Source organism: Rhinatrema bivittatum, chromosome 8, assembly GCF_901001135.1.
Source record: "Rhinatrema bivittatum chromosome 8, aRhiBiv1.1, whole genome shotgun sequence".
NCBI classification, from domain to species: Eukaryota; Metazoa; Chordata; class Amphibia; order Gymnophiona; family Rhinatrematidae; genus Rhinatrema; species Rhinatrema bivittatum.
This window is the reverse complement of record NC_042622.1, coordinates 113,493,474-113,508,649: the sequence shown is the minus strand read 5'-3', so window position 1 is coordinate 113,508,649 and position 15,176 is coordinate 113,493,474. Positions and strand designations below refer to the sequence as shown.

Below are 15,176 nucleotides of genomic sequence, written 5' to 3'. Positions count from 1 at the left end.
TGCCAGCTGCTGAGCTATCAGTTAGGTGCTGTTTCAAATGTTGCCAATTGCTGTGTCTGTATGTCGTCCCCCCAACAACTTTTTGTGTTTGCTGGGGAGGGACATACAGAAACAGCAATTGGCAACAAATATACCAAATTTTCAGGACACCAGGGGGGATATAAATGGGACAACATCTGGCAAATTAGCAGGGTATATTCAGTGGCATAGTTACACCACTGAATATACCCCAACTATCTTAAAGTTTGCCAGATATGTTTATCCAGCTAACTTTAGCACAGGTCGGTTTCACAGCCAAATTTAGCCAGATAAATTATCTGGCTAACTCTGCTCCACCTGAAATGCCTCCCACCCTCCCCCAGAATGTCCCTGACTTATTCAGCTAAATTCTAGCCAGACAACTAGTTATATGCGTGCATTCCGGAAAGTAGGCTCCATTTAGTTCTGGGAACAGCTTGTTGTTGTAAGGAGAAATGTTGTCATTACCTCTTTCCCTTTATTAGCCTCCTATTCACTGCAGACTCAAAACTTGATACATCGCTTTAGCGTTTGGCAGTCTGTAAGCTAACCCCATGAACCACCGCTGTTACCTCCACGAATACCATTGTCTCTTCACTTGGCGGGACATCACTTGCAGACATCATGAAGAGCCGTTGGGCTTTCACTTAGCAGGATGCCACCGATTCCAGCATGCCACGCTGCCACATTTAAAGGGACTATGGCAGAAAAGTCCCTATGGCCCCTAGAGATGATGTCACAAAGACTCCCTATAAAAAGGTAGCTTCCCAGCTGCAATACTCCTCAGCAACTGGTCCCACTACATTGCATACAGTGTGTTGCTACAGTGTCTCATCTTGCCTTCAGCCCAGCTTGTCTTCAGCGCCTTGTCTCCAGCTCCTGTATTGTCTTCACTTCAGCCTTCTTGCCTTCTGTGTTTCTCCATACCTGACCTCAATGTCTATCCATCCCTTCTTTCCTTCGGCTAGATAGCTGGATTGACCTTGCCTTGACCTCAGATCACGCTTGATCGCTGCTGCCACCGACTTCTGTCTGCTTCTCGACATGCCTGATTGCCGCCTGCCAATGATCCTGCTATCCAACGACCTCCTCTCCTGCTCGCAGCAGAGACCCCCACCTAAGACCTGTCGGCCGCGGCACCTAAAGGCTCAACCCAAGGAGAACGAGGGCTGTTATAGGTGAAGTTCCAATTGGGTCTCTGCTTCATCTGGGTTCACCTGCTGAAAGTAGGAACCTTCAAAACTCATCCCTGCAGGAAGCACAAATTCTTCTTCAGCCTAAAGGTCCATGAACACAACATCACAAGCTTTGTCCCTATATAAAATACGTGATTAAAACTCAGGTCCTTAGTTTTAAGAGAGGAAAAGATTCCAGTAGGTTTATCTCAAAGATAGAATTAGAAATGTATTTATTGATTTTTAACAAATGCATAGCTTATCTAAAACATTTAAAAAAAAAAGTGTCCATTTCATTCAGGTTTCTAGGGTTGTCTTTAGCCCATCTTTTCATTTGAAATATAGTAACTAATTGTAAATTTCACAAAGGGAAGACAAGTAATTTAACATTATATTTGAGCTGCATTTGATTTGCAAATTTTGTAGTATGAACCTTCTAGTAGCAAGGCAAAACTACAGCTGACAATTTTGCATTTGTCCCAAGCTTCCTTGTATATGCACTGCAGATTTATCAATTATAGTTTTGCATGTCGTTCATCACAAGAATAATATTAGAATTCTTGTAGCCCTTGAGTTCCCAACCTTTTTGGAATGATGGACCACTTTTCATCTTCCAAAACCTTTTGCGGATCCATGCATGCTTCTCTTTAATTTCTACCTGCAGTTATAGGCCATAGATAGAAAAGTTATTAATGTAATAACAAAGAAATAATTATATACACTCCAGAATCATTCATAATATATGTGATTTATTAATTGATGCTTACTGATATAAATTGAATACATATAATTGCAAAGCACAGCAGTAAATGTGCAAGAATGTACTCATATTCAGTAACTTATATAGTGTAACTACAGGCAGCCACACAGCTGGTCCTGCTTGGATCTGAAGAGACTTGGGGGGAATGGACTTGTGGAGAGAGTGAGAGACAGAGACTGGCAGGGTGGGAGAGAGAGACAGACTGCCAAGGATGGATTGGTGGAGGGAAGAATAAAGACAGACTGGCGGAGATGGACTGGTGAAGAGAGAGAAAGAGAGTGACCAGAATTGACTGAGGATAGAGGGAGAGGGGGAGAGAGAGAGCGTGATGGATGGAGAGGCAGGGTGGATTGACGGGGGAAAGAGAAAGATGGTGGAGGGAGAGAAAGAGAGACTGGTGGGGATGAACTGGTGGAGAGATAGACAGACAGACTGGTTGAAATAGACTGGTGGAGGGAGAAAGAGAGATACTGTGGGGATGAACAGGTGGAGGGAGGGAGAGAGACTGGTGGGGATGAAAGGTGGAGGGAAATAGAGATTGTAGGGAATGATGGTGGAGGAAGAAAGAGACTGGTGGGGATGCACTGCTGGAGGGAGGAAGAATGGAAGACTGGTGGGGATGGACTGGTGGAGGGTGGGAGAGAGAGTGGTGGAGCAGTGGCATACTAAGGTGGGGTTGAGGGGGACATTCCATCCCGGGTGACAACAGGGGGAGGGGTGACATTGTTGCCAGCAGGAAGATCCTGCGGCAGTGCAGAGAAGTGACATGCTGGCGGGGTTCCCACTCACAGCCAGCAAACGTGAGGTCTTGCAGCAGAAGAAGAAGCCCTGTGGTTCTGCCAGCATTTCCTCTGAGCTGGCAGCAGATGAAGAAACTCTGTGGGGCCGCCCTCATTTCCCCAGAGCCAGCGGCAGATGAAGAGCCCCTGCAGTGCCATCGGCGTTTCTCTGGAACCGGCAGCAGATGAAGAGGCCCTGTTGTGCAGCCAGCAGCCAAAAAAAGAGGTCCAAAATGTGTGTGAGAGAGTGAGAGATTAGCCCTGTGAGAGTGAGTGCCTATGTATGAGAGGGTGTGAGTGTGTGTTTGAGACGATGTCTGTGTGAGTGAGGGTGTCTGTGTCTGTGTGTGAGAGGGTGTTTGTGTGTGTGTGTGTGTGTGAGAGGGTGTCTGTTTGAGAGGGTGCCTGTGTGTGTGCGTATGTGTGTGTATATATGAGAGGGTGCTCATGTCTGTGAATGCCTGTGTGGGTTTCTGTGAGAAAGAGTACCTGTGTCTGTGCAGGTGTCTGTGAGAGAGTTTGCCCTTGCCTGCACATGTTTGAGAGAGTGCCTGTGTCTGTATATATGTGTGTGAGAGGTATTAAAGTTTGTACACTCTTCTCCTATCCATGACAATCTCAGGATGACTAGAAATCTAAAATTCCCATATAGAATCTGGATTGTTATATTTTCCAGTTCAGTTTTTGTCTGCATGTGTGTGTGTATGTGTGTGTGTGAGAGAAACACATACAGAGGAAGCATTTTTGTGTGTGTGTGAGAGAAAAGGAAGTGTGTGTGTATGTGAGAGAGACACACACAGTGGAAGTGTGTGTGTGTGTATATATATATATATATATATATATATATATATATACACATGCCCCCAGTCTATGACAGTCTTAGGACGACAGATATGGAGAGTGGGGGCTTTTTTTTAATCCTTTTTAGTTTTAATTATTGGGTGTTATTTGATGTGTCTGCTGTTTTGAAATATTTTATTGATGTTTAGGACATTTTAAAATTATATATGGTGGGGGAGGTGGGGTGCCAAAGGAAGTATCTGCCCTGGGTACCAAATATTTTCGATATGCCACTGTGGTGGAGACAGACTGGTGAAAAGAGAGAGACTGGTGGGGATGGATGGTGGGGAGAAAGAGAGAGCTGAAGTCTGGTGGGGATGGACTGTGGAGGGAGAGGGAAGATACTGGTGGAGATAGATGTGGAGATAGAGAGAGAGAGAGAGAGACTGGTGGGGATGGATGGTGGAGGAAGGAAAGATGGGTGGGGATGGATTAGTGGAGAGAGAGAGAGAGAGAGACTGGTGATGCACTGATGGAGGAAGAGAGAGACTGGTGGAGAAGACTGGTGGAAGGAGAAAGAAAGACTAATGGTGTTAGACTGGTGAATAGAGAGAGAGACTGGTGGGGATGTACTGGTAGAAGGAGAAAGACTGATGCATTTGGACTGTGGAGAGAGAGAGAGAGAGACTGGTTGGGATGGATGGTGGAATTAGAAATATAGAGACTGGTGGAGATGGATTGGTGGAGGGGGAGAGAAAGACTGGTAGAGATGAGCTGGTGGAAGGAGAGAGAGATTGATGGGGATGGCTGGTGGAGGGAGAGAGAAATTAGTGGGGAGGGCTAGGGGAGAGAGAGAGAGAGACTGGTGGGTATGAATGGCAGAGGAAAAGAGAGATTGAGAAACTGGGAAATGGATTGAGAGAAAGAGAGAGAGACTATGAGGATGGACTGGTGGAAGGGGGGAGACAGAGAGAGACTGGTAGGAAGAGAATTTGGAAGGAACGAGGGTAACTGTTTGGTCCAGTGGTTCTCTCCATACCTGTCCCTTACTAAATTCCATAGATGCAGAGATAGGACACCACCACTCATAAAGCAAGAGGCACTGCTATGAACATTTTGCACCATTATTGGAAGATTTCTGGCATGCATGTATTCAGAACTTATGGGAAACCTGCCATTCCATAACACCCTAATTGCCAGACTCAAAAAGTAACTATCCTCGTTATGAAAAGGCAACACTGCAAATATTAAATTGGGTCCTAATACATCAATACACTTCCTGTTAGGAACAAGTCAGATTGCTACAGATCCTATACAGAAATTACATGCTAGCACAGTACCTCATCTCAGTCACATATACAGACCCTCACCAAATACAGAATAACGAGACCACAAATGTGCTGACAAAAACTGAACTGGAAACCACAAGAAGCCATGCTCTATAAGTACTGCAACAATGGAAAAATAGAAACATCAACATTCCTCATAACACATCAAACAATAAAATCAGGAAATATAAAATCATAATAATCATAATCACAATCATAATAATAAAAACCATATTAATAAAATGAATAAATATTTGAAAATAGTTGATGAAGAGAACAGTTTTATAAATGTCTCAAACACCAATTCAAAAGAGCAGACTCATCAAATAAAACCCAGTAATTAAAACTAAGGATTAAAAAATCTCCTGCTCTCCATACCTGGGAACTTTTTATTTCCATTCACTCTGCGAATGTCGTGGATTATTGGGGGGAAGCAGGGAGGGAAGGTGAGTGGGCTGGATAAACTTCTTCTCTCTTTCATATACACACACATTCATTTTCTTTTACACAGAAGGACACAGCCTCATCCACACTCCCTCTCTCAATTAAGTTTTCATATGCTCTCTCTCAATCACACACATACACAGACTTCCTCTCACATGCGCCCTCACTGACACACACACTCTTACTCACACATACTCACAGATGCTGTCAATGATGCACATGTTCTCAGTAACACACACATACTGTCTTACATGCTCTCAGTGACACACATGTTCAATATACTTTCATTGATACACACATGCTCTCACTAGCACACACTCAAGCTCAGTCACATACAGTATGCTTTCACTGAAACACACACATTCTCACAGACGTTCTCAATGACATACACTTGCTTTTTCACATGCTATCGATGACACACAAACATACTCAATATGTTCCCACTGATATGCCCATGCCCACATTTACTCTGACATACAACAAGATCTTAGTCACATACACAGGCTCTGCCTCCCATTGAAACCTCCACTCACCCACACCCTCTCTCACTTACACTCCGCATACACATACTGAATCTCTGACTCATGGTGGGACCTGCCTATCTCCCCTGGTGTCTTCAGCCATCAGCGGGATGAGGTCCACTGGTGAGCACAGTTGCTTTCTCCTGTCTTTAGCCGCAAGCAGGATGGATTCTGCTGATGGCCACTAGGTATCTTCAGTGGCCAACAGGATGGGCCCTGTTGGCGGCTGCTTGGCTCTCCGGTCTTCAGCTGCAAGTGGAATGGGCTCTGCCTGCAGACAAGGGGCTTCTCTCTCCAGTCTTCAGCTGCAAGTGGAATGGGCTCTGCCTGCAGACAAGGGGCTTCTCTCTCCAGTCTTCAGCTACCAGTGGAATGGGCTCCACTGGCGGCCATTAAGCCTCTTCTTTAGCCGTTGTGGGATTGGGGGGGGATGGGGGGTGTCACAGTGGGTTTTTTTTTCTTTTACCTCTGCTATAGGAAAGCAGCCTGCTCCTTCTTCTTGTTGGTGATGCAGGCCAGACTTTTTATGTGGGGAATTCCTGCACTTCTCTCCTCGGGCTTAGTGCAGAGCTCACTTTTCCTGAGCAACTGCACTTCCTGTGGGCCCCTGTTATAGTCCGGCAGAACCCTAGGAACCAAAGATTGGGAACCACTATTGTAGACACTGCCACAATAGATATGAATCTGCAGTACATTATTTTTTTAAAGCACAATAGGGCATGCTATGCTTATCAAAAAAAAAAAAATCCAAGATGTACCATATAGAACTAATGGAGCCTACTTTCCAGAAGGAGCATGTATGTACAGTCTCGGAGCACCTAGCATGTACTGAAGATTTAGTGTAGATAGGACCCTAAACACAAAAGTTAGAATGGGAGAGGAAGAGAGAATACACCCACATTCAGATCTTTTGATTACAAAGCTCCTTCTAATGAGTTTTGTTTGCTGGTAACAATCCTAAGATGAAGTTTGGAAAAGCCAATTAAAAAGTTGATTTAGCAGTTTTTGCTTGTTTAAAAAAAATAATGTAAAATTTAATGCATGTCGTGTATATTATCATTTCCTTTCACTTTTGCAGGCCTGCCAATCATAATTGTTGGAGTAACCTTGGCAACTTCTTTTAACAAATACGTTGCAGATAATCACTGCTGGCTGAACGTACAAGCAGATATTATCTGGGCATTTGTTGGGCCGGTTCTCTTTGTACTAACCGTAAGTGCCAGTACTTCAGGTTTTGTAGGAAAGCGATGGTATTTAACTTTTGAAACAGAAAAAATTCTATTGGTGCTGTATTGTTTGCCAAATTCTAAAACGTAATTGGTTCCATTTAGAGCTTCTGTGCTTTCTAATTTATTAGCGCTACGCTGCAGTGTCCTTGATTTATTAAGTCTTTAAAAAACAAGTTGTCCTAGTGAGCTACACAATTAGTGTGTGTCTTGTGCTGCATTGTCATATTTTATGTAGTAAATATATTGCAAAGAAAACAAGTACTGTAATTTTTATGAATATATTCAGGTTGGGTCTGTGGTACTGCAGTAGGAAAGCAAACCGGGCAGACTAGATGGAACTTGTGGTTATTATCTGATGTTGCTTCCATAGGAAAAGGGCGAATAATCTGTTGACTAATGTTATATTTAAAAGAAAAATGTTCAAACTCCCCAGACAGCTTGTGGCAGTTCTGCAGGCCACATGTAAGCGTATTTTGGAGCCTAAATTCTACATATAAAAGAGCAGCACCCAGCATCTGAAATTTAAATTATATGCAGGAACAATAAGAAAGATGGGAAAACATAAATAATGTATATATATTCTGTAGAGGCTGTGAAAGATATCCCTCACAGTAGATGCTATACATGCAAGGTATATGTCATCCAATGCCATGTGCCATTTGTTGAAAGAGAACCATGAAGCTAAAGTGATACAATATCAAAAGGTGACTTTGAAGGTTTAAATTATATTATGGTTTATTTGAAATACATCTCAAATATGTCATGAACGTTTCAACAAATGGAACACGTTCTTATGGTGGAATAGTGCTTCTTGCCATTAGGGATGAGGGGGCTGCCTCTGATCCTGTTCCAAACTGTGAACATTTGATTCATATTTACTCTGGTAGCTAAAGTCCAGTCCTTGATCTCAAATGAATCAAGGAAGTGTCACTTCCACTGTCCTCCTTCAACACTAGTACATGGAAAAAGGGAAGTAGAAGAAGGAATTCTCAAACTGTGGTTTCTGCATTCAGTTCTTTACTAATTCATTTATGATTTTCAGGTTAATACATTTGTTCTCTTTCGTGTGGTAATGGTCACTGTGTCCAGTGCACGAAGACGCTCAAAGATGTTAACACCCAGCTGCAGCCTTGAGAAACAGATTGGAATCCAAATCTGGTGAGTCAGGAAGAGATGAACTCCTACTTAATGAAGGTCCCATCAAAGTACTGTAGATTAGTGATTCTTAACCCTCTTGTGTGTAGAATATCCACCATGAATTTGCATGTTTACTCTGCTTATATTGCATGCACATACATCTCATGCATATTCATGGTAAACATCCTGAAAAACAGACTGGTCAGGCGGTCTTTGAAGACCATGTTGCAATCTACTACCACAGAGGTGTCAGAAAAGAATAAAGGAGGGTTAAAGAGCTAAGCTTTCTGTGGTTCCAGTTCTCCTAGTTTGGACTGCTCAATTGTATTTCATTTTGAGTGAGACTCACTGAGGTCCATATTCAGCAGCATGGGGAGTGGCAATATACCTGAACAAGTCTGCTGCCAAATTTAGTTGCCGAAAGCAGTGTTTTCCCTAATCAGACTTATCCCTGTACATTTGTATGGCCATATAGCAAAATGGCACTGGCTGTACTGGAGGAAGTTGCAGAAAAGACATTATTTTGGTGCCTTTGTCCAATTGGATGGTATTATTTTTGAAGTATTGTGGACCAGGCAGGAGGACATTGCTCCTGGCTATTTTGGGGGATACAGGATGGGGCAAGTGGGGGGGGGGGCCAGAATGGGGGGGGCCAGAGTGGGAGCTCCCCGGCTCCTCCAATTATAAAGGGAGGAGAAGAGAGAGCAAACCCAGACCCTGGACTTATCCCAGTGCTGGGCAGGCCTTGGAATTGGGTCAGCTTGAGCACACCCTGGTGCTGGGTAAGCCTCAATGCTAGACAGGCACTGGGTCCAGGCCTTTTTTTAAATTTAGTTCTTTTATTTATTTATTTTTTTATTTAATGTTTTTTTTTCTTGGTTTGGCAAATGAACCCCCCACCCCTGCCCCGGCCAAAAAAAAAAATATAACGAACCGAAAAAACAAAACCCCGCCAAAATTAAAAATTGACCTGAAATTAAAAAAAAAAAAAAAATGTGCTCTGCACGTCCCTAATATTTAAGTAACTCTCATTCACCAAGAAGAAACACTTGAATTCAGAGGCAGTGTGTTCAATGATTCAGTCAGTACAGCACATTCTCCTTTGTCCCAGATTTTCTTTATCCAAAAAAGATAGAAAAGAAAGAATGACAAACATTGGCAGCCAGCAGTTAGGAGATTAGTACAATACATGGAGCAGTTTACCTTCCCCCCTTCCCAGCTCCTTTGGCTTCCCTTTCTGCCCTTCCCTTTCATTTTCTGCTCCTGTAGCAGAAGCCTGTGCTGCCCCGCTTTCCTGCACCTGCTTCTTACAGCACGGAAGGCGGCTTGGCATTACAATATTCTTCTCACACATTCTTCCAGGGCATCGCCCGATATAAGTGTATTTCATGGTCAGCTTGGAATGACTGGTGACCGCACCCAGTGCACAGTGGTCAATGACTGAATCTGGGAAAAAAAACAAACCAAAATGGTACTTTTGTGTGAATTAGGGGCAATTTTTCAAAACTTTGCGGGTAACAGAAAAGACTGTGAGTGCTTCTACCCGCAGAGATTTACAGCCGCTCTTCCTGTGGATAACTTTTCCCTGAAAACCATTGTGCAGTTCTGAAAATGCAAACCTATGCAATTTGTTGCCTGCCTGGCTGCACCCCTCCCGACCTAACCCCGCTTCTGATCCCACGGGGGAAAGCATGTACGTCGATCCCTGCATGGACATTTACCTGCCTACAGGGTGGGCAGGTTTCAGACAGCCTATTTATCTAGGTAAATGGCTTTTGAAAATTGCCTTCCCCACGTCACCGAAGTTGTATAAGAAAGACTGATAACATACTCAAAATACCAGTACGGTATATTTTATTTGGTTTTTTTTTTTCATATTTCTAACATCATTCTTTTTTGGATAAAATAGCAAAACCAAATACAAATAATTGAGAAAATATTTGATGATACATATAGGGATAATATTCCATATTCTATTGTATATTCCATGCATTTTGTTTGCCCAATTTTTTTTAAGTAATAACCAGTATATCAGATGCATGCAGTGTTCATGTGTTGTACATAAAATCAGCTAAACAGTGTTAAACAACGAAAGTGCGTTCTGCTGTCTTCAAATAGCATTGGTTCAAAGGTTAATTGCTTTGAACTGATTCCTCTAAGACAAAAATTAACCTGCACTTGGTATCTGACAAATTCTAAAGTAATAGTGAAACATGTTTTTCAATATCTCAAGCATACAGCTATGTTCTGCAGAAGTTTCAGTTCCCTGAAGATATGGTGTTTTTTTTTTAAAAAGCACAGATGCACAATTGTATGATAGGATTGGTATGGAGAAATTATTGTGTAATTTCAAGCATTGATAATGGTTATATGAAATTACTAAAATATTTAGGGGCTAATTTTAATAAACATTTTCCCTTAGGCACAGAATGGGAAAAAAAAAATCTTAGATGGCATGCAGGCGCAAATGTGCGCATGTTTGCTGGCTTGCGTCCAGAGACACGACCATTTTATAGCATATGCGTGCATGTTATAAAATAGCCTGGACGCTTGTACATGCACACACAATTCTAAATGGGTGCTTGCATGTGCACACAAATGCCACTTCTACCACATAAGTGGGGGAATTTTATAAGGGACGTGTGCCGATGCCATTACCAGTTTTCCCAGTTGGTTCCCAGTTCGCCCAGGTAAGGAATAGGACTTTCTAACCCCCCCTCCCCCTAGTTAAATAAGCTCCCTTCTCCCCATTGGCCCTGACCTTTAAAACCCTGCTGATCTGTTTTTGTTTTTTTTGTTTTGTTTTATGACGTACATGCCAACCATAGCAGAAGTAAAGTTACGCAGCAGGGGACCCCCAGCACGTGCTTTGTGCATAAGTATTTACACGCTGGTTTCATCCAGAAACGCCCATGCCCCACCCAGACAACATACATGCCCTCCACTTTTTTTAGGAAAACATTCTTGTGCCCATAGCAAGAGATATGCCCATATCTGGGCGACTTTTAAAATCTGCTCGGCACGTGCCTGCCTGACGTATTTGCATATCTCTTTGTTTGGGCGCACATTGGGCTTCTAAAATTCACCTTTTAGTAAATCAAGCTCTGTTTGCTCATGTGGACTCCTCTTTAATTCTCAGATGATGCAATTGCATTGGTCACAAAATGACAGATGCTATTTGGATTTTTAGATAGAATAAAGGTCTTCCACTGATGTACTATCATACGGGCCGATTCAGTATGGTGTGCTCGGCCGAGCACACCTTTAGCCCCCATTTGGCCGCGTGTTTTCGACACGCTATTTTTACCCCTTATACAGTAAGGGGTAATAGCGCGTAGAAAATGCGTGGCCAACCCCCCCAAAACTAATAGCGCCCGCAGCATGCAAATGGGCTTTTCTGTACATCCTCTGACTTAATATCATAGCGATATTAAGTCGGAGGCCCCAAAGATTAAAAAAAAATTAAAAAATCGGCCCGAGGATTGGAAAACGGATACTCAATTTTGCCGGCATCCATTTTCCGAAGCCGTGGCTGTCAGCAGGTTCAACAACCGCCACTGAATAAAATTAAGCGTCGGCTGTCAAACCCGCATACAGCCGCCGCTTCTGTCAAGGCCCTAATTTGCATACCTTGGCTTCCTGAATCGCATGCCCAGGAGAGTGACCTGGCCGCGCGTTGGGAGAGTGGGCACTCGCCGGCTCTCCCGCGAGGTTTTCTGTATCGGCCTGATAGTCCTGTCAATCACTACTTCTCTGTACGTCTGCACTTGCATTGTACTCAGTCATTACTTCAAGACTTGTACTCTGTGGGATGGTCTTCAGAACACCTGTACTTTCATCCCTGTCTCTAGACTGCATAATTACATTAAATGCCAATAGATCAAACTTGGGTTTAGAGAAAAAGCAACTTGATTATGATGTTTAAGTCCATTAAATGTATTCTCCAAAGAAAAGTAAGCTGCATATGTGTTGTTTTAATTCTCTCTTATTTTGCACATTTAATGAACATAAAAAAAATAAAGATACCAACAGCACCAATGCCAGATCTGTTTTGACTGATTTTTGCAGATTTTTGGCAAGTTCAACAGAATGTCAACATTGATGTCAACAGCACTGACTTGGGTAGAAGATATCTTGTGAATACATGCTTGCATCATCAATTCATTTACAGAGTCTTTTATATATATTATCTAAGTGGCAGCATTATCAGAAATTATGAATCTTTTATTATTGTTAACTGGCGTCTGGTCAGCCTTCCAGACACATTTGTGCAGTTTGCTAAGTGGAATCATTAGTAACACAGAGATAGGATGTAGCTGAAGGGCATAGTGACATACATCCTGTATGCAAACAGACAGTACTGTCATTTCGACAGGACTGACAAAATATAGACTGTGTAATCTCGGTGCACAATGTAGACCACAGAGGGTTTTATTTTATGGGTTTTATTTTTATCAAATCAAGAGCAGGGCAAATGCATTTGAGAAAGTGTCCTTAATCATTCATTATTTCTGAGATCAATGCAAGATGATGCCATGATGACGACAATAATTGTATCATTTTCACTTATGTTAGGGATAACTGAGTTTGTTTGGATTGAATCAGTCACGTCTGAACGTGAAAAGTTCTTCAGATAATGAAAATCACAGCCTTCTCTCTCCCAAGCAGCTTAGAGGGACTCTGAACTGACTTATTAATTAGTCAACCCCCAACTAGGCTCTGAATCCAATGTTTTAAAAATGCTTTGCATACCTGAAAATGGCTAATTCTTAAGGCAACACCTTGCCTTATATCTAAGAGCTATCTGGTTCATGGCAAGTTGCTAGATGGAAGAACTTCTTATATTAGGAAAAATCTTTTTGTTCATTCCTACCTGTTGATCTAGTGAACTTGAGTTTCAGTTTTCTTGGAAGGCTGTTCTCATTAAAATCTGAGCTAATTTGCATTAAAAATCAGGAAAAGGTCACTTTAAAAAATAAGCTAGGTCAAGTGAAGCAAACCTAAGATGGCCCCAAAAGTCTGGATTTCAATGTGAGTTGGGCTATGGCTTATTCAAAAAATGGATAAAATCTATTGATAAGAAAAAAAATCCAATGAGAATTAGCATCTAGTGTTTAATTATCTCTCCTACTTCAGACCCTAACTTAAAGCAGAAACAAAAATGGTTATAAGAGATCCAAAGAGATCTCGGACTGTGAATCACAGACGCCCACCATGTCCTGATTCTCTAGAAAACATTAATCATGTCCTTGTGGTGCAAACACAATCTCTGGAGGTAACTACTGTAGTTAGGACCTTACAAGAAATGGCAGACACAGTCAAAAGAAAAACAAATTCTGATAGTGGATTCCATAGTGAGGGGTACAGGGTTGAGAAATAAATGTAGGGAGAGGCAAATCTATTGACTTCCAGGTGCCTCAACCTGCAGGGAGAGCAGAAGGTCCAAAAATTAGCTAGAGAAATGCAGAAAAGGCAAACTGAATATCAGAGGACATCTAAGTACTAATGACCTGATAAGTGATTACAGACAGAGGTAGATTTTAAAAGGAGCGCGCAAGGCATACATGTGTGTGCGCTACCTGGCCCGCGCACATGTACACCCGATTTTATAACTTGCACGCAGGCGCACGCAGGTTATAAAATCAGGGGTTGGTGTGCTACCTTCCCCCGTTCCCTCCCCCCTAACCTGACCTTCCCACCCCTTCCCCTAACCTTTCCTCCCCCTAGCCCTACTCTAACCCCCCCAAATTTCTTTATTTTGCCTTTTGCCCCTGCCTCTGGGCAGGCACAAGTTGTGCGCACCGGCAGCCTGCCGGCACATGATCCTCCGACACAGCGGCAATGGCTGCTCTGTTGGAGGCCTCTGGCCCCGCCCTGCCCGGATCACCCTGCCCCGCCCCCGGACTGCCTCTTTTGTAAAGCCCAGGGACTTACACGTGACCCGAGGCTTCACGCGTGTTGCCCGGCCTTTTTAAAATAGGCCTGGCCTGCGTAACCCTTTTAAAATCCAGCCCATAAATTTAAAAAGGCCTATGCATGCCAAAGCTAGGAGACATGCACGTATCTCTGGCTAGTGAGTGGCACGTGGATTTTAAAAAGCAGCCAGGTATGCACGTATCTCCTGGCACGCGCACAAATCCAAAAGGCAAAAAATGGGCTGAGTGAGGTCAGAGTCTGGGTGGGTCATGGGCGGTTCAGATCTGAAACTAAAAATGTGCACACCAGGGTCCCATACCGCGTAACTTTACTTCTGCAATGGTCGAGGTATAAGTAGAAAAAAAAACTAGGCTACTCAGCAAGGTTTTAAGGGTTGGGGCAGGAAGGGTAAAAGAAAGGCTAGTTAGCTGGGGGGGGGGGGGGGGGGGGGGGGGGGGTTAAGGAAGTCCTATCCTTTAACTGGGTGAACTAGGAATGGACTGGGGAAATGATATTGGCATTGGCGCACATATCTTACAAAATCCCCCCGCTTACATGGTACATGCGGCATTTGCGCGTACATGCATATACATCCATATAAAACTGTGCATATATGTGTTATATATACAATCCAGTGGGAGCACTGAGAGGAGAGGATCACCTTGCTGGTGGCTGAAAGGAATCAGTAAGTTCTGCTTGGAGAATATTTTAACAGTATTGGGGAGAAGTAAACTATTGGGGTATATTAATTAGAGTGTTTGCTTTTTAAATAGTGTTTAGAAACAGACTTTAGTGTTTGTTTTTTAAATAGTGTTTGTTCGGGGTTTTTTTTGTTTTTCAAATAGTTGGTAAAGCAGCTAATAAACAAGTTAGTGTGTTTGTTTTCCCAACCCTCCCACCCATCCCTAGCTCATCCTTTAATTTATTGGCAGGTGCCTCTTTCACACCCAAAATTTAAAAAAAAATTATCACCTATAACTTCACTTCACGAATTCCCCACACCTTATTGAGAGTTTGATCATTCCCTTGTAGGTTACTACTCTCTTTCTCCCTCTCTCCCTCTTCTGGGCACTTGGGTGAAAATGCATG

The 15,176-nt window shown here is 42.9% G+C and overlaps 1 protein-coding gene across 1 annotated transcript in view; it reads left to right on the top strand.

Annotated features, from left to right (window-relative positions):
• Positions 1-15,176, top strand: part of ADGRD2 (adhesion G protein-coupled receptor D2) — a 322,967-nt gene that overhangs the window by 160,891 nt on the left and 146,900 nt on the right. Inside the window, exons 18-19 of the mRNA XM_029614032.1 lie at positions 6,884-7,017; positions 8,077-8,192. Of these exons, the coding sequence (XP_029469892.1) occupies positions 6,884-7,017; positions 8,077-8,192 (250 nt within the window). The remainder of the gene's footprint in view (positions 1-6,883; positions 7,018-8,076; positions 8,193-15,176) is intronic.